General features: G+C 47.8%; 1 protein-coding gene across 9 annotated transcripts in view; it reads right to left on the reverse strand.

Moving 5' to 3' along the window:
• HMBOX1 (homeobox containing 1) overlaps positions 1–19,383 on the reverse strand; it is a 214,433-nt gene continuing 195,050 nt past the window's right edge. Inside the window, exons 7-11 of one of the 9 annotated variants that reach the window (XM_061132687.1) lie at positions 17,711–17,793; positions 15,697–15,792; positions 14,766–14,854; positions 14,459–14,530; positions 1–12,949 (exon numbers count right to left, since the gene is read on the reverse strand). In XM_061132687.1, the coding sequence (XP_060988670.1) occupies positions 12,812–12,949; positions 14,459–14,530; positions 14,766–14,854; positions 15,697–15,792; positions 17,711–17,793 (478 nt within the window). In that variant the 3' untranslated portion in view covers positions 1–12,811. Of the gene's footprint in view, positions 12,950–14,425; positions 14,531–14,765; positions 14,861–15,696; positions 15,793–17,710; positions 17,794–19,383 lie in introns of all 9 variants that reach the window. The other 8 variants (XM_061132686.1, XM_061132685.1, XM_061132694.1 and 5 more) reach the window with 8 other exon arrangements.

Here is a 19,383-nt window from a genome sequence, read left to right on the forward strand (position 1 = left end):
CACAAATTAAAAAAAAGTTTTATTAAAACAAAACTGTACAAAAAAGCAGTATACTACATTTTAATTACAGAACAGTCTACTGTCCAAAAGGCACTAATCCAGAATAGGAGATACAAGGATACAGGACTCGTTGGAACTATTTTAATCAATACAAGAGAGCGCTTGTTTCTCGAACCTTGTACATCCAGAAACAAGGGCTGTTTGCTACAGTCATCACACATTGTTATAAATATGAGTCCCACAGGCGAAGGTGCAGTATCGCTCTCCCTAGAGAAGGTTCACGTCGGGGTTGGGGGTGGGGGCGCTGGCTGGTGGGAGCACGCTGAGAAGTGGGCGGGAGCAGGGGCAGGCCCAGGCCTTCTGTCGGGGGAAGGCCGGCTGCCCGGGGCACGCAGAGCCAGTCTGATGCTCATTTCTGGCCACTGCTGGCAGCTGCGCTACTGCCTCTTGTGTGTTAGCACCGGGAAGGTGGGTTCTGAGACCCTCCAGGGAGCTGGGGCTGGAGGCCTGGGGGATGAAGCGCCAGCAGCTTGGCAGAGGGGAGGCATTTTGTAACCTGATCTGAAAAAGGCAGCAACTAGGCGGAAGAGGGGCCAGAGCCCAGGAGCCAGGCTGGCTTTCTGGCCGAACTTCTGGCCCTCGTGCGCGCCCCCCACCACAGAGTGGGGAGTCTGCCTTAAAGCGGACAGTCTTGTTTTGGAAGCTGATTTCTAGAAAGGGGAGTTCTGGTTCCCTCAGTCCCACCTCAGGGCCTCGAGTGGCACCCGGGCAACCTGGGCCACTGCCCCATGTCTGCTGCCCAGGACGGCTCTCTCCACCCCAGGTCTCATTCTCTAGAGGACGCTGGCCCTAAGGAAGAGAGATACTGCAGATTTCCAAACAGTGTCATACACGTGAGACAAAGACAGGCATCTGATGTTAACAAAAATAAGTAACAAAGAAACAGGATTAAACCGAATCTCTTCTCACAGCATCCTATACTACATCCTCCTTCTGCTTAGCAGAAAATTGTACGTACACAAAAATACAAATACACAATTTTGTAGAACAGTCTGATTTTAATATATTTATATATATTTATATTTATACGAGTGGCAGGTTAGTTCATTATATAGAGCTTTTTGCACTTTTGGCTCATATGCAACAAGGCTTATAAATTCAGCTTTAGCTTTCATTCAGGTTTTATAGCTTTTGAACAATTGTTTTCACATTTAAAGCAGCATCCAATTTGCACTAGGAGTTTGTGGTGACAGAGGAAGAGATGGGGTCAGGAGGGTAACTGACGAGGGCGGGCCGGGGCCAGGGCAGATCTACATTCCAGTGTGTGTGGCGACGTTGGAAGGACTGCTATGGGGCAGAGCTGACCATGACGACCCCTTGAGGTAGACTGAACAGCTTACAGCAGACGCAAGACACGGGTGCGACCCCCTCAGGGACTCACGGTGCACGAGACGGGGACGGACCCGGAGACGCCGGGGGGGGACACAGAGACCAAGACGTGACGGGGGGCAGAGGGCTGGTGAGCCCCGCAACACGCCGCCCCCGCCGGGCAGGGCCCCCGCCCGGGCAGGGCCCCGCGGCCTGTCAGGTACTCGACTATTTGGTGGATGCTAAATACTTTCGGGCAGTCCCGAGGCATCTGATCAAATGACCATCGTCAACTCACTTTCCACTTTAGAATTCGCTGCACCAGCTAGGTCCCATCCCCGTGACGAATGCCCAGGAAGAGGGAGCAAACCATCACCCAGTGCCCGGCGACCCGGAGCCCACATCCAGGTGAGCTGAGAGAAACCAGCCTCTCCCCCAGCTTCAGCCTCACCACAACTACCACCCAGGGAGCTGACCGGCGCTGGTGGAACCTGGACCTGGCCCCTGGAAAGCCGGGGTCCGTGTGTGGCCGCCCAGTGGCAGACTCGCCCACCCACTGCCTCCGTCAAAACCCCCTGTGCCACCTGCTCACAGTTCCTCCGGCAAATGCCACATGTGTTAAACGGGGAGGCCCAGCGTGTGGGTCATTCCACTGTCTGAACAAAAAGGCTGGATTATTCATGAAAATAAAGTGCCTGGGTATGGACTGTCCCATTCTGCAAAACCTTGGAATGCACCAGCCCCCATCCGAGCACTGCTCAATGCCTTGACGTCAACAGCGCGGTCACAGGAGAACCCTCGTACACCTGCCACGTGGTCAAGGCCCTGAATCCAAGTACTTTGAGAGAAAAGCAAACGAATACTCTCACACTCATCTTCAAAGGCGCACTTCTGGTCTTGTTTCCCCTACTGATGGCAGCTTTCCTCGGCCCCTGTGGGCAGACACCTCGATCCCACACACGGAAGAACAGGGTGAGCCGGGCAGCCAGGGTTCCAGTGACTGGCGAGTGAGTCATCCTGGTCTCAACTCTATCTGATTCGTGGCCCTCCTGGGTCTGGGTGCACCTTCGGCAGCTGCCCCGCTCCCATTTTCCTCACTCGCTAGCTAAGCAGGCGCCTTCACAGTCTCTGCGACCGTGACCCAACAGCACACACGCCCTGGCAGCGCGGTGCAGGCAAGAGTGACACAGCCAGCCTCGATACCTCACCCCGCGCTCACCTTTGGAGCCGTCCTGCCTGTGGGGCCCGGGGACCCAGGCAGGGGGCAGGCGCCCCGGGGGCCAAGTGCAGGGTCGGGGAGGGAGGAGCAGGGCACAGGCCGACCCTCTGGCGGGTCCCAGAGGTCTGTACCTTGTGCAGGCACTTAAAAAACAAAGAGAAACTGATCCTCGGAAGGTACTGCGTACCCAGAGAGACCGTGGCCATGGGAGGGAGGGGAGCCCAGGGGGTCAGAGAAGGCTGTGGGCTCTTCCAGGGAGGCGGCAAGGATGTTCTTGGCATCTTCTGGTGGGGACAGCGGGTGAACCCAGGGGGGGGCAGAACACACGCAGGGGCAGGCAGAAGGCCAGAGGGCTAGGGGGAGGCGTGGGCTGCACGGACTTGCCTTCTATGATCAGCATGAGAGTAACTATTAGGAAGAGGAGAGACCCTTCTGAAAGGAGCGTCCAAGGAGAACCGGCACGCCATTGAGAGCAGCCTCGCCAGAGCGCTCCCCGGCCCTGCCCCCAGTAACTTTGGTTTTGTGGCGCCCATTTTTAGAGATGCTTGATTAAGGGGTTCGCTAACAATACTGAGGTGTGTTTCTCAAGGCAAATGCCGATTCACTCCTGCTCCTGACAGCAGCCCACGCCCGAGTCTCTCACCTCCCTTCAGTCCATCGCTAACAGGTACTGCCCGCCTCCCACAGATCTGGCATTAAAAACTAGAGACTTCAGGGTAACACCACCAGACGGGCTGCTGTTTACATTAACATAGCACTAATGTTCTATTTCCAGTTTAATTGCTTCAATGAATGATGGATTGGAATAATCACCCTCACCACTTTTTGCAGGGCTCATGGTTCCAGTAAAGCAGGAGGTGTCCATGCTCCACGGAAGCCAGACTGACATCAGACCCGACCTGGAAGCGCTGGGACGTTGGAAAGGAACCCTCGTGCTGTGACCAGCTCGGCACGCACCCCGACTGGTGAGTCACACTGCCTTCCTCGGGGAGAGTCCATGTCTCCTCTTTCCCATTTCAGTGCCCCCAACCACCGCCCCCCCAGCCCCCGAAATGTCAAGTCAGGACCAGCACCTCCTTCCCTTCACTCTAAGGGTGGGTTTATGTGGTGGGGAGTCACGAGCCAGCTAGTGAAACAGGTGCCAATCACAGGGGCCACCGAGCCCCGCTGTCAACCTGGAGACCCTCTCTCAGGGCCACTCCAGTGAGGCGTTGCTCCTGGCGAGGTTTCTACTCTTGGGGGCTTCAATAATGCATGAAAGTGCTAGTTACTCAGTCATGTCCGACTCTGTGCAACCCCATGGACTGTGCCCACCAGGCTCCTCTGTCCATGGGATTCTCCAAGCACGAATACTGAAGTGGGTTGCCATTTCCTTCTCCAGGGGATCTTCCCAACCCAGGGATCGAACCTGCATCTCTCACGTCTCCTGAGGATGTGACTAAGTGGTTGGAAGAGAGAGAAGTGACAGAGCTGGCCCCTGGAGAACCATCCACTTTGGGAAGTAAAGAGCTGGAGCAGAGGGGAAGAACGGACATGAATTTTAGTCAAGTTGAAGTCCTCAGGTCACCTTGGAGCCCGTGTCCCTGACAACGGTCACTGAGGGGACACACGGACATCCAGGCAGCTGGCCCCTGGGCTGAACCATGGTTATCAGAAAGCTCTGGTTGCCGGAGAGCCCACGGCGGAGCAGACACTGACCCAGCCCCACTACCTCTTGTGACTATGATGGAGGGCGTGGTGGAGTGAGTTGGAATGGCTTAGCGAAACTTCCAAACACAGGCACTGAAAAGATGCTCAGAATAGAGAGAGAACAGGAAGAGTGACCTTTGATACTCTCTGCGTCCACGAAACGCAGCTACACCCAACCTGGGACATTCAGGTTCCCCACCCCCCGGAACTCAGAGACAGACAGAGCCAAGACCTTCCTTCCCAGGAAAGGGCAACACCTTCACATTTGCCGTCTAGAGGTGGAGATGGGACAGCGGACTTGAAATGAGGGCTCACGTCACAGGTGCCAAGTGTCACTGTGTGCCTGTCACCACAGGTAGCAGAGGAGAGGTGCCAAGGAGAACCAAGGACAAGGGATGACCTGGTGTCTAGATCATCACGGTGACACTGGCCCCGTGTCAGCAAAGAAATGATGGCAACAGCGGGGACCAGCCAGCACTGCCTGTGAGAGAGGAGCAGATGGAGTGCAGAGAATTCACTCAACAAGGCCAGGTGGACATCCTGCTACCTTCCTACTACGATCAAAGCAGCACCTGGAGATTCTACCTGAGTCCACGCAAGGGGGGGGGGGTCCTGCTTCAAGAATAAACAAGACAGTGAACACACTCAGCACAGCGCCAGGCACATGGGACAGGACAGGCTAGCACGTGTCGGCAGCTACTACGCACTTCAGACGCTTGGGCGGTCTGAGTTTGTGCCAATTTAGGATGGCGGCATTGTACTCTGGTTACTTCTGGCATTTTATTCCCAAAAAGTACACAGTCAGGGATGAGCACTATCCATGTTTTCACTCATTTTGGTAAGTTGGCTTTACTTTTTTTAGTGGGGGCTGTGGTGGTGAAGGGTTTCCTAAATCACCAGAGAGGCTTCTGGAAGCATCTGGGGAGAGAAATATCTCACCAGCTCCAGTTCTTTTTAAGTAGCACTATCCTTTAAGCAGCACATCTAAGACTTTGATCCCTAAAATAGTAAGATTGTGTTTGAAGGTTTTAACTGTGGTGATAGTTCTATTTTCTTTGAATGTAAGCAAATAATCAGAATGTTCTGCTCGCTGGCTGAATGCATGGCTCACAAATCACAGACTCAGCTGGTCAGTTTTCTGAATCGCTAATCTTAAGACGGATTCTCGATTCTAATGGAGACACTTATCTTTCAGCAGTTGGGAAAACAAGATGTGCTACTCTGGTCTTCATAAACCCGCAACCATTCCAACCGTCAGAAGATGGAGGGGACCCCCAGAGTCACCATGACCGAGCATGGACGGCGGAAGCAGGGTAAGCTGCTTCTGATCTTGCAGGAGACGTGGCACTGAGGAAGAACCTCTTATGGCGTATCTTCCCTGACCCCTGTACACTGGGCTGGGAGTATTTTGAGGGGGAAAAAAGAACCCCAAGGCAGCAACTATCCTGATTGTGTGGGGGAGGATGGTTATGAAGCAGCAGCCTGCCTCAGCACTTTCATGGAACTGATGTTTAGTGTTTGAAGTAGGAGTCCCTCTGATATGTGGAGGGGGCAAGGCTGCTGCACAAAGGTCAGCAGCAAAATGTGAACAAAAACAAGAGCTGTATTTTCTCGAGGGTGGCTGCTGCCCCGCCCTGGAGTGTCCAGGCCTGGAGAAGAAAGGGCTTAGGGGCCAGGCTCATCAGTACGGTCACGAGCCTCAGGGGAAGCGGCTTGTGAGGGGCTGCTGGCACTCTGCTGATGCTGGTATTCACGTAGACTCACTCTGCATCGTACAACCGAATTGATGGGGAAACCAAACGAGGCCTGTTCTAGAGAGCGAGACAGCAGGCCATGTACGGTGTCAGGAGCCCATGGTCTTCAATGGGATGAGGTGGGAGGGAGGGAACATGGAAGGGGAAGGGCCGGGGGACAACCCCACTGACGTGGCGGCACAAGGGGGAAAACTTCAAGAACCAGAGGCTGCTGACACGAGGAAGCTGGAAACCGCCAGTGACGTGAGCAGATCTAGGTGAAACTCAGGCGGGTCCTACCCTGCCAGTAACGGTGGGACCCTGCAGACAGCAGTACTCCACTTAGGCCTCGTCGTTCTTTACATTTTGGTTCATTCAACTGTGTTCATCGTGTCTGCTGCCTTAGGTTATGAAAACCTCATTTAGCTCAAGTGCAAGCTCTTGTCTGAAAAACACTTTCTGATGGTGACAGCAATGGAGACATCAAGTGACCAAGGAGAAATGGAGAATTCTACAGAGTCCGTTAAGCAGGAAGCCTCAGGTGAGGCCAATGCGGTAGCTGAGCTGGTCAGCATGTGGGACAGAGTGACCTGGAGTCTCCGCAGTGGCGGACTCTGTTTTGCAGAAGCTTGAGTCAGAATCCCAAAGATGGATCAGGCTGAGACCGGATATAAGGGAGAGGTTTAGTGCGACTTAGAAATCAACTGGGGAGCACTAATCAAAGGCTTCCATTTGGGAGCTGAAATCACTCCAAATCCTTCCCTTTCACTTCGGCGCGGACGCAAACACTATGTCATTATTTCAGTTTACTGAGTTGCTGTTCCAAACGTTCTAGGGAGCATTAGTGCTCAAAGGGAACAGGGAACGGGAGATCTGCCATCTCCAGTCACATAAAGGACAGAAATCCTTTTAATTATGACCATGCCAATCTACATCTTGCTAAAACAGCTAATTACATGTCAGGAGGACACTCAGTCATTCAGAACAATTGTCATTATATTTTTATATATTCATTCTGTTCCACCCCCCTCAATTACCATGGTTACACTTTGAAAGGATGCGGGCAAACCTTCATTTGATCACAGCACACCAATGTGAATTTGAGAGTTAATTATGGCTGTAGAGAGCCACTTTTATTTAAGAGAGAGAAAATGAGAACAGAGTCAAGGGAGCCAGCGTCCCGACGTGTCTGAAGCGCCAGTCGAGCTGTGTGCGCGGGCTGGCGCGAGGCAATGGTCCCCGTCCCACTGCTGCCCCCACACCCACTGGTGGGCACGACGCTGCTGTCCAGACGGGGGCAGATGGCTCCCAGAACTTTCCAAGTAAACGGGATGTCAGGAGAGAAAGGCAGAGGCCCCTGCCAAAGTGTCCTTTTCCTCGTGTTGGGATCTGGCTAATCAGTTAATGGGTGTGAAATGTGGGTGGTAAACTGTTGGGGGTATAAAAATGCTAGTTAGAGTTCACTTGAATGGAATGAACTAGATTTAGTTCTGCTTGCTGCTTGGCCTGAGGTGTTATGGGAACGAGCACTAAGTCGAGGACGGACATACCTGTACTCCCAGGGCGCCTGCCACATCCTCGGGTGCAGCCAGGTTTTCCCTCTCTTCTCGCCTACATTTATTCCCCTCTTGATTAGAAAAGCACTGTTATAGAAAACTAGATCTCTCAGCTTGTTAGCTTTCCTTCTGCTGCTGTTTTTCCTCCCCACTAAGGAGGAAGAATGCAGCTGATACGGAAAGTTCTCAATTTATAAGCGTGTGGTGAGTCCACCTCTGAGATGGCAAGATGAGCAGCTGGCACGGACAGCTAGTGAGCATGAAGAAGAGCCTCTTGTATGACCGGTTTGTGAGGGGGTTTCTGTGGGGGAAGATGGGCTTGTGGGCTGGATGTGTTTAGAAAGCCTTTCCCACCACCTGAGCACAGTGGGTTCACGGTTTCTCTTTACAGAAAAGATTTCCTTATCCCTCTTAAGTGACTAGCATCTCTTGGAAAGAGGAGCACATAGTGAAGGGCCCTCCCAGTCCCCTCAGCTCTGGGAGACTTTCCCTCAGGAGAGCCCGGGCACTCATGGCTGCCTCAGGTAAAGCCTTCTGCTTTTGGTGTGGTGTAATACCTCTCAACTGGGTAACTTAGGTATGAGCGGGTAATGGTCAACTAGACAGTGTGGAGATCAAGAAACAGAGGAGGGTTTCCAGAGCACACGGCTCAGTCTGCCAACAACTGATCCCCAAATCCTGAGTGAACACACAAAAAGGAATGTCTTCTGTAACTCCTCCCCCGCCCCACACAGACACCACCAGCAGGAGCTGGTCAGCGTGCGCTTGGGAAATCCTGACAACAAATGCGGCTCAGTAAAGCTATAAATGGATTTGGCTGGTTAACGCAGCCCCAGTGAATACAGCAGTAAAACACTAATGTGATCACAACAACAAAATGACAAACTATCACCACTCTGACGTAAGATTTAAATCACAGACAGGTTAGCACAGAAAACCAACGCACAAGTAGAGGGTCAGGCTACTCAATGCAGAGCGCGTGCGACTGTGCACAAAGTCATTAATAAGAGAACTTATTGCCTAAGAATCTGTTGAGACTCACTGGGGAAAAAAAAAAATCCTCTGGTGGTTCTCTGACAACAATAAAAAGAGAAAAAGCAATTTTAAAAGGCAGAGCCATAGTTGCATGGGAAGACTGCTTCTACCCAAACTGTTCTTAAGACCAAAGAGAGAGAAGGACTTGATATTCACATTTTTTAGGATGTGGGCAGGGGCTCAATTATGAAAAAAGGAATTATTCCCACTGGGTGGGCAGAGAGAATGGCTGGTCACTGGAATAAGTAGCTAGTCAAAAAGCAGGGCTGCAAGACAGGAAGGAGTGTTTGTGTGACAAGATGGACCACACCCCCTACTCTGCCTGCTGCAGAACATGAGAAAATTCCAGCAGGAAGTCAGCTCAAGAGGAGGCCTTGGTTTGGAGCCCAAAGAGGAGTTAACAAGAGACAGAAAGGAGGTGCCTGTAGATTTCTGATGAAATGCAAGACAGTTTCCTTATACCTGGTAGTTGAAATCCAAGAGGGAAGTTTGTACAAAGGCCAAATAGGGAGAATTGAAGCAACTCTGTCACCAGCTCTTCATGAGCTGTCCCTTTTGAGGTAAAGATATACCTGGACATCTGGATAGAGGAGCTGCTGCAACCCTATAGGCCTGGGTGTGGACCCTCCCATCTCCCGGACTAGACTTAAGTGGTCTTCCTGTTTGAGGCTCTGTCTTCCTGTGAAGGACAATGGGGATGTGGGGGAAGACCCAACCCTGCCAAAGGCTGGAGTGTGGGAACTGTACAGACCTGAAAGGTGGGAGAAGCTAACCACACTCCTCTTGACACTCAAAGGACCGAGATTATGAAGAAAACTGCCTTAAGCTTTACTCCAACCTTACAAACTCTTCTGAAATAAACCACACTGTTTACTTGGTACCGACTGGCCTTCATCTGGTGTTAAGGTTCTCATTTAATGCAAAAATGGCATTAGGATGGTCCATCTTTAAAAGGTCCCTCTGTACGGATCTGTTTTAAGAAGCGGAGGAAGTTTACCCATGTGACTGCAGTAATTCAATGAAAGTGTCTTAAACAAAATAAGTTACCTGGAACTGCTTGCAAGGGTTCCTCACCTGGGAAGCAGCAGCCCCTGAAACAGTCCTCTGGGGCCTGAAAAATGTACAGCAGGAAGTGAGAAAAGAGGACAGAAAAACCAAAAAGCATACAGTGGGATTTTTTTAAAGAGTCTATCTTCCCTTCAGAGAGCAACTTAGGGTTCCTATTTTAATACCACCCCTTAAACCTGAAAAAGCTGAAGAAAAAAATTTACTCCCCGAAGATATGACTCATTAGTGGCCAACTCCACATGCCATGGCAAGAACTAAGGTAGCCTGGAGAAGACAGCGGAGTTAAACCTGATGACAAAAAACCTACAGAAGATTTAAACTGAAGACCCAAAGAACTAAATTTTCAATTGGTGAGAAAGCCAAAGTTCAACACAAGGCAGTGGCAGGCAGAGCAGACTGGCAGCTGTCTTTAATGAAAGCGGTGAAGGCTCCTTCCTCTGGCTCCTACTGAACCCAAGGCGCTGCTACCCTGCCCGGCAAACTCGTTCTTTCACTTTTTCCAGATCTCTGGGTAGCACCTGGTATTGCCTTCACAGGTACTCACCTTTACTCTCTGAAGCTTTTTGTCCTTCCTGAAAGGTCTTAAAACATTGAAACCTTTTGGCTCTTCTCTGGCAATCACTCTGTTTCTTTAGAAACTGCAGCTGCCTTTATAGTTTGAGTCTGTTTCTTTAAAAGGAACCAGCAAGAACAGATGATACTAGCAATCCCATCATAAAGAAGCTATCAATTATAATAATCTCCTTACAATAAATCATGGATGCAGCTTGTCAGACAGTGTATTTTTCTCTCTCCTTTTCTTTCTGATTTAGCTGAAAGTAAGTAGACAAAAATTCCAGGAACAATAGATACGTTATATTTTTTCTAAATAATATCAAAGGAAAGAAAGCTAACACAGTCTAATTGCAATAAAAAGTCAAACACACCAAGAAAGAAGATGAATGGGGGGGAGGGCAGGTCATTCCTGAGAACAACAAATGCTACTCTTGAATTTGTTGGTTCAAGTAATACAGTGAAACAGAAAAAGACTACTCCATTTTACTTCAATTCTGGGAAGCTGGAAAAAAATATATACATTTTCCCCCTGAAATCCTAGGACAAGAGCAGGTCCTGCCTGTAGCTCTGTAACGTCACGGACCCACAGAGGCAGCACCTCCATGCCTCCGAAAGGCCTCCTCACACTCACGTAAGCAGGATGGACAGAGGCGGAGGCGAGCGCCTCAGCAGGTGCCTTAGGTGGAGCAAGACCAGCTAGAAGCTGGTGGATATTCAGAATCTCACTGATGAGGAAGGGAAAACAGGAAGGCCAGTCATTCTCTCTCTCTCAATGGTTTGAAGTTGAAAACATTTGGTGGGTGAGGAAGGGTGAAGAGGTCAGGAAATAGCCCCCTCCTTCAATCTTAGAAATCATTTTCAGGTAATGGACAAACAGACGAAAGCTTGCTTAAGAGCCAGCCCTCTCCGTATTCCCCTTTAAACAACGTTTTGTCGTACGCAGAGAGGTGGAGCGAGGCAGGAAATACAGAGCGGTCGTGCCTCTTTCAGACGCACCCTACACTGGAGGCTGTTCCTCTTACGCACCGTGACACTGTGTCCTTTAATCAGGATGCCAAGAGATCATTTTCATACGAGGCCAGCAGATGTAATATTCTTGGATGCATGAGTAGTTCATCATTTTGCTACTGGATGACAAGGTGATCACAGGGTGACTTTTCTAACGCAAGTTCACTGTTTGGTATTTTGAGTTCTCAAAATGAAAAAAAGATTTATCAAATATAAATATCTTTAAAAAGTAACAAAAGTGCTACATATGTGATCAAGGAAAAAAATTCCATTAGTTACTGCCGTTTAAAGTAGATTAAACTTTACAAATATTACCACATCCATTATCAATATGGCTTCCAATTATTAAATAAATTGCCTGTAGCAATATAGCTTTTCACACCTCCACAAGGACAGAGTAAAGAGAACACCAAAGCAAGTCACATCTCGCAGACCCGCCACGGAAGTGGCAAACGTCCCCTGCTTTTTCTGCTCCTATTTAGGAAAGCTCTTGCGCTTGTGACAGTCAGCAGGCATAATCCCACTACAGAGTCCTCTACCAACCTCTCATGTTGAGGGGGCTTCAGTTTAATGGCTACAGGGACTGGAAGTTCGTTCACTCACTTTTGGCCTTAGCTCCATCCTCGAATCACCTTTCTGTTTTTTTGGTAGCAAGGAAAGGGGACACAGACAGGAGGCAGAGCCGCTTCCACGATGACTTCCGGCTCCTTTCCAGGTGGGCACGCACCTGTGCCACGTACTGTACAGTGGTTCTAACAACATCCACCGTTATTACACATTCGGCTCGTGGTTTTTCCCAATGCTCTCAAGCTGGGTTTTGTGGGTTTTTTAATTTTTTTTTTTTTTGTCATTTTTCTGTTTAATCATGGTCCCAAAGGCAGAAGGCAGTATTTTATCTACTCAGTCACACAGCTTGTGAGAGGAAAGGATGTCTGTGTCAGGCATCTTAACATCAACTGAAATCTGAGATCGAGTTTTTCCACTGACATTCTTAGCACAGCACCCAAAGAAGTATAATCTAGCCACAGTGTGACTATTATGAGGCACGGCTTATTGCAGCTGGAAATCAATTATTCCCACGTGGAGGTGGGGGTTCTAGTGTTCCTTTTACTCTGCGGACACTCCCCAAATGGTGTCTGTCAATCCTGGCCACACTACCTCAGCTTGCATCCTACCAGTCTTGGGGAAGGAAGAGGGGTAGAGACTAGTGTTACAGGAATCTAAAGGTACCCAAGGTTTTACACGGAGCCTACTATTTGAGAACTGAGGGCTAGCTAAATACCTGGAAGCACTTTCTTGGAATGCTAAGACAGAGCAGCAAGATTTTCTAGCCTCGGGGGCTGGGAGAGGGAAGTTTGGTTGGTTGGTTGGTTGGTTATTAGTTACTGGGAATTAATACTGAGAGAGTATATGCAAAGGCTGAGGGCACCATGCCATCTTCACAGAACAAGACCCTAAGGGCTAACTGACATACAAGAAACTGCAAGTTATACTGTAAGAACACATGTTAAGGACCGAGGAAAGTCTGCTAAGGTGCTACGTCTAAACTAAGTTAACTTCTCGCGTTCAGCCCTCCCTCATCAGTCGTCATCCAGGGCCTCTGTCTTGATTTCGTTGGCTCCTTGTCGGGCCAGTGCCAAGATAGTGTGGTTGACTGCTGCCATTTCCACAGCTAACGAGATGGGGTCTTGGTGGTCACTATGGCTAGTGCTGTCATCCTAGACGTGTAGAAAGAAGAAGCAGGTGTTACAGGGGGACTGGTGAGATCCTCCAGCTTACAGAAAAGCATGCTGGGGCAAGGGGAAGCAGAACACTTGTGAGAGGGGTCATGACAGGGTAGAGGTGAAATGTATTTAAGTAGACACTGAATGGATACAGGTCCAGAGACTACTGGTTGGCATTTTGATGGTTCAACAGATAAAAAGCACTAAAGTGGCTTTTTTTTGTTGAGAAATTTTCCTTCTGCCAGAAAGACTGCTGGGGATGATGATCAAACCTGGACCATTCCAGGTTTGCAACCACTATAGCACTAGTAATTGAGGGCCACACTAGTGAGCTTACATTCTGGATGGGTGCTCTTAGAGATTATTACAATTCACAGTATCTCTCTGCTCAGGTGAGAAAACCAGACAAAACTACAGATACCAACACCTTACGGATAAAAGTGCATTTTAGCAGAAAATAAACCAAAACCCTCCTAAAACTCCAAACTCTCAGTTACAACAGGAGAGAACTGTGGGAAGTGGCTACGCACTCTCTGGCTCCAAGGTGAGCCGGGGGAGGGAAGTGCAGGCGTCTCACTTGGAAGGTGTGAAGCCTGCCTTGGAAGCTGCACGGCAGGGTGTTTCTCAGGCACTGAAGCTGGTGTTACAAATAAGGTGTAAGTTCTCTCACCTGTCATCTTCAGGGGACTCTACAGCAGGAAGCTTTGGGAAGGGTAAGTCCCTTCCTGGGAAAAAAGCACGGTGTGTGCTGCCCTTAGGGCCTCTGGAAAAAGGATGGAAATGATCCATCTACACTGGTAAACTAACAAGGATGTTTCTCTAGAGTGAAACACGCAGCCCTGACTTGGGGTCCGAGGGGAAGGGAAGCCTTGGGAAGTATAGGCAACAGTGCTCATTCTCACAGGCTGGTCTTTGGTTTAAACGGGGATCAGCATGGGACTGCAGGGACTCTGGCAGTGTCTACACTCAAGCTGCAGGACGGGGAGCAGGAGGAGAGCATGGTGGACCCTTGTTTACAAGCTGGCTGAGTGGGGTACACGGACCAGGAAAGAGCAAACGTGTTCCTGCTGGCGCCTACAAGAGACCACTCTTCATATTCCAAATGGAGTGAGTTTAAAATCCTTAAAAAAAATTTAAATCTTTAAGTGGGGAAAAACTCCCACATTCCTAGTTACTGAGTTACTCCATCCAGTGGCTACAGTTAAATATATTTTCCCCCTTAAGCAATGAAGAGGAAGTGAGGGTGAGGTGAGCGGACATGCATTTATGAGAGGGTGTGTGTGTGTCCATGTGCCAGAGACTCTGGAGGGGCCACGGTCTCAGCACAAGGGCTCCCACAGTACGGGGCCGAAGCGGGCGAGCCCTTCCACTGTGTGCGGGTGGGTTCATGTCCAGGCAGGGCCGCGGCTGCCCGAAGCCCCTAGCACCTCTCAGACATTGAGTGTGTGTGTGGTGGATGGTGGAACTTGCTTGTTTGGATCAGATCCTCCTCTCTTCTTCTACCTTCTCTGCTTCTCTGCCTCCCTCTGAACTTCTTCCCTCCTCCTCCTCCCCATTGCGTACTTGCCAAGTATCCTGTTGTATGACAATAAATCCGTGTGGGTGAATAAGGATTTCTCACAAATTCAACAGGACAACTGAATCTTAACCACATTCAAGTTACATGAAAATCTAACTAGACACATGAGCAGAGCTGGAGGGACATTAGCTCGCCCCCACCCCCCCACCCCGGACAAAGCGCACCCACAGAATTGAGTTGTCATACGACCCCACCCGCTCTGTACCCAGCAGCGCCTGCTCCGTGGCTCACCTGCTCCGAGTAGTCATTCCCGTCCACGTCATCACTGTTGGAGTGGCCTCCCGGACTCTGTACATCTATCCCATGACTCTCCAGGATTGCTGCTTCTTCGAAAAAAGCAAACAGATCCCTAAATTATCTGTTACCACACCATAAAGGTCTGAACGCTGAATTTGTATTGAGGAAATGAGAATGCAATTAAACAAAACCCTAGACTAAGTCTTGTTTCTTCTCAGTTGCAGACAGATGGAACTCAGTGGCACGGAGGCCGGGGGAGCAACAACACGTTTGTCCTTCTGAGCCCCTGCTGCTTCGTGTGCACCTCTGAGTGGCTGACTGGTAGGTGCTTCATACTTACCAACTAATTAAACGGCTCTCCTGACTTGGGGTTCTATAAAGCATTTGAGGATTGTCATGACGAAGAAGTAAGTTTATAAGTGAAATACAATTTTAAAAGCTCAAAACCAGCCCACCATCCTGATATCTCATCGATTCATGTTTCTTAAATGCTTTTTTCCGTCTCGCTTTTTACTAGGTTCCCTGTGTTATCAAGACGCTTTTATTCCAATTCTATTAATCAGATGTTTCTTAGCCTCTGGGTCATAGCCTGGTAACAATGAAAAGGCTTAGGGTGTCTCAAGGCCTTGTAGGTAGCTTTCATCTGCACCACAGGAGTAACTGATCAGAGATATCTAATTCCAGATTCTTGCACATTAAGAATGATAAGGTTTAGAAATAATAATGTTATTCTTAGTACAATACAAATAGTATGATTAGTATTAACTGTACATTATTAAAAATATAGTGAAGAAAAACATAAGGGCAATTCTTCTTAGGCTTAAAGGGTAGGCTCATTTAGACCTGCAGTTCTAAACTGAAGTCACTGTTAAACACAAGGCCCAGGACTGCCTCCAAAGAGACAGCAGCCTCTCGGATACATTACCGATATTGGCTCGTCTCTTGATCTCCTTCCGCCTGTTAGCAAACCAATTATATACTTTCAGGGAGGTAACTCGTTCCAGATCTGACAGTTTTTTGCCTGTGAAGACATGCAGTAAAATTCAGAAAATCTCTGAGGCTAGTTTTAAGGGACAATACTTTTTTTTTTTTCAAATGTTTTTCTCACTGCATTTATTGCCAGATAACAGATACAGAATTTTCTTTTAGCATGATCTAGTACTATATATAGACTTAATTATTGAATGAATAAACATATGGTGGTGGTGGTGGTGGTTTAGTGGCTAAGTCGTGTCCGACCCTTGCGACCCCATGGACTGTAGCCTGCCAGGTTCCTCTGTCCATTGGATTCTCCAGGCAAGAATACTGGAGTCGGTTGCCATTTCCTTCTCCAGAATAAACATACAATGTGGCAAAGAACCCGCCTGCCAATGCAGGAGACAAGAGACATGGGTTCAGTTCCTGGGTTGGGAAGATCCCCAGGAGGAGGGCATGGCAACCCACTCTAGTATTCTTGCCTGGAAAATCCCATGGACAGAGGAGCCTGGTGGGCTATATAGTCCATAGGGTCACAGACAGTCAGACACGACTGAAGCAACTTAAGATAGGATGGAAAAATAAACATACAAACAGCCCTAATAACATGAAATGCTTCAATTCAGAAAGCCACACAATATTAAGGAATTCCAATATAAAATATTGAAGGATTCAGTCTGCTAGGGTTCAAAGTTCACATGACAGTAATATGAAAGCTTCATTTAATTAGCATCATTTACTTAGATGAATATATTATTCTTTATCACATTCCCAGATAGCTGAAGTTTCCTTACATCTTTAAGGCCTTGTATTAACTAGTTTCCTGCTGTGTTAAGACAGAGACCACTATCCATGTCTTCTTAAAGACTAAGGTTACTATGCCCCTCTGTTATTGTAACTACACGGGAACACACAGCACATTTCAAGTTGCAAACTGCTGTCAAATGTGACGGTTTATGGATAGCACCATGTTTAGCAACATGGCAACCACCCTTCTCCTTCATCCTTTTCTGTTTTAGCTTTTAACTCTCAGTGGGTAGATGGACCAGAAAACAGATCAGGCACTTGATGCACGGGGCTTAAGTACTTTCCAGGAAGAGTCTGAGTTCCAGCCAGCACAGCGTTAGGGCTGGGGCTTTGGCCTGTGAGAAGTAAGGGTACCGATGTTGTTGTAGATGACTATGTATGTTCTGGACAGTTAGAAGTCTGGCTTCTGACTATGGGAGAATAAATTAGTATTTAATTACCACAAAACAGTGATAAAACTTAAAACATAAAAAAGTGATACTTTCGTATGTACCCTTTAAGCCAATCCAGTTAACTGGCCAAATGGAGATGAATTGGATCTTCTTCACTGAGAATGGTTTCTGGCTTTAAAAAAAAACAACCACCACCATAATCTGTGGAAGAACATTTTAGCACACGACATGTGAGTGTTTCAGGGGCTCTGCTGACTTGTACAGAAACAACTGGACTTCAGAATGGAAATACTCCGAGTTAAGACGTCATCCCAATGTAGAAATGGGAAAGAAGTCCACTCCAAAAAGAATTCTTTCGTTAAACAGGAATACAGAATTATACAATTTTCAACAGTTACAGAACAAAACTATCTTAATGTTTACATTAACAAGTCTTGTTTAAGTATGCCAACTTTAAAACTATTCTGAAACTGGTATGTTTATGCTGTATTTTTGGAAAAAGGAATCTACACAGTCGTTAAAATTAGTAATTTCAAGGTTGCATATCTCAAGCAAGGATACTCACTGGAACTTTCCCACATGAAGCCTAATTTGGAGTAGTGTAATCATCCCCTCAGAAGTACAGTGTGAACAAGACAGGGCAGTGACCATCCACAGGAGGATGGTGGGAATGGAGCCAAGAGCACCCGCTGGGATGAGGAAGAGACCGAGGTCCCAAATGCTGGTCCGAGCGCAGCCCAGGGCCAAGCACGCTCGCTGCCTTACCTGGCTTCTGGATCACTGCGTTGCAAGCATTTGCAATTTCTTCTCTCTTTGCTTCATCTGGGTATTGATTCTCATTGAAGTAACTGCAGAGGCAATCAGTTAAGACACAAAGTTTGTACTTTTAGAAATGTGCTCTCCTTAACACACAAGCTCAGTGAAAAAGATGTCCTTTTCTAGGATGTAACATTAATGTCTAGTCCAGGCTGTCTGACGGCATTTTCTATGAGGACAGAAAGTCTTTCTGTCCAACGGGGCAGCCACTACTCACATGTGGCTGCTGAGCACCTGGAATGATGCTGATGTGGAAGAAGTGAATTTTTTATTTTAGTAAATTTATTTTTATTTTTTTTAATAATTTTATTTATTTATGATTTGGCTGCACTGGGTCTTAGTTGTGGCACATGGGATCTAGTTCCCTGACCAGGGACTGAACCCTGGCCCCCTTCATTGGGAGCTTGGAGTCTTAGCCACTGGACCACCAGGGAAGTCCCTGATTTTAGTAAATTTAAACAGTTACATGTGACTGGTGGCTACTATATTGGATAGGACAGGTTTAGCCAGTGCTAGACTTCGATAAAAGGTGTACTGGATATAAAAGTTACTTGTGATATGGGTGGCTGAATGAAATCACAGACTTCCGTTATTGAGGCACTGGTAACAACAGGACTCTTTTTGTATGTCTTGTTGTCTGTAGTAGCAAAACGTGGAAATTACCCAATTGTCCATCAATAGGAGAATGATAGAACAAATTATGAGACATCTATATTGATACACAGCTATTTAAAAGGACTAGAAAAACTATTCATTGGCTTGGGGAGATGTTCTTGCCATGGTCCTAAATGGGGGGAAAAAAACCAATCTGTAGAATAATGTGCATGTAAAAGTACTGTTAAGAAATTTTAAAAATTCCTGTCTGACTTAGAGAATGAACTTATGGTTGCCAGGGGCAAAGAATGGGGGAAGGGATAGTTAGGGAGTTTGGGATGGACATGTACACACTGCTGTTTTTAAAATGGATAATCAACACGGACCTATTGTATAGCACAGGGGACTCTGTTCAATGTTATGTGGCAGCCTGGATAGCAGGGGAGTCTGGGGGAGAATGGTTACATGTGTGTGTGTATACATACATACATACATATATATATGGCTGAGTCCCTTTGCTGTGTACCTGTAACTATCACAACATTGTTAATCTGCTACACTCCAATATAAAATAAAAATTTAAAAGAGAAAAAAAATTCCTGTGTATGTGTACTTAAATCTGCATGGATAAAGGGTGGGGGGGAGGGGACATATGCATACTTATGGCTGATTTGAGTTGCTGTAAGGCAGAAATCAACACAACATTGTAAAGCAATTATCCTCCAATTAAAAAAGACCTAAGTGACTAAGTATCAGAATATTGATATACTTATCCTCTAATAAAATGTCCTCATAAAAAATCTGCATGGATAAAAGCTGGAAGGGTACACATCAAGGTTGATTACCTTATCATGGGGAAAGGGATAAGTAGGAGGAAACTGAAGCATTTTAAGGTTTATCTTTGCCTCTTCCCACACGCTAAAACGCATACATGACTCCTGTACAATGTACCTAAAGAAATGAGGCTGTGAGCCCGCCCTTGCGTTGTCAGACTGCGGGGCTCTGTGGAGACAGAGCGCTTATCAGTA

The sequence above is a fragment of the Dama dama genome, chromosome 29 (genome assembly GCF_033118175.1).
Source record: "Dama dama isolate Ldn47 chromosome 29, ASM3311817v1, whole genome shotgun sequence".
Lineage (NCBI taxonomy): Eukaryota > Metazoa > Chordata > Mammalia > Artiodactyla > Cervidae > Dama > Dama dama.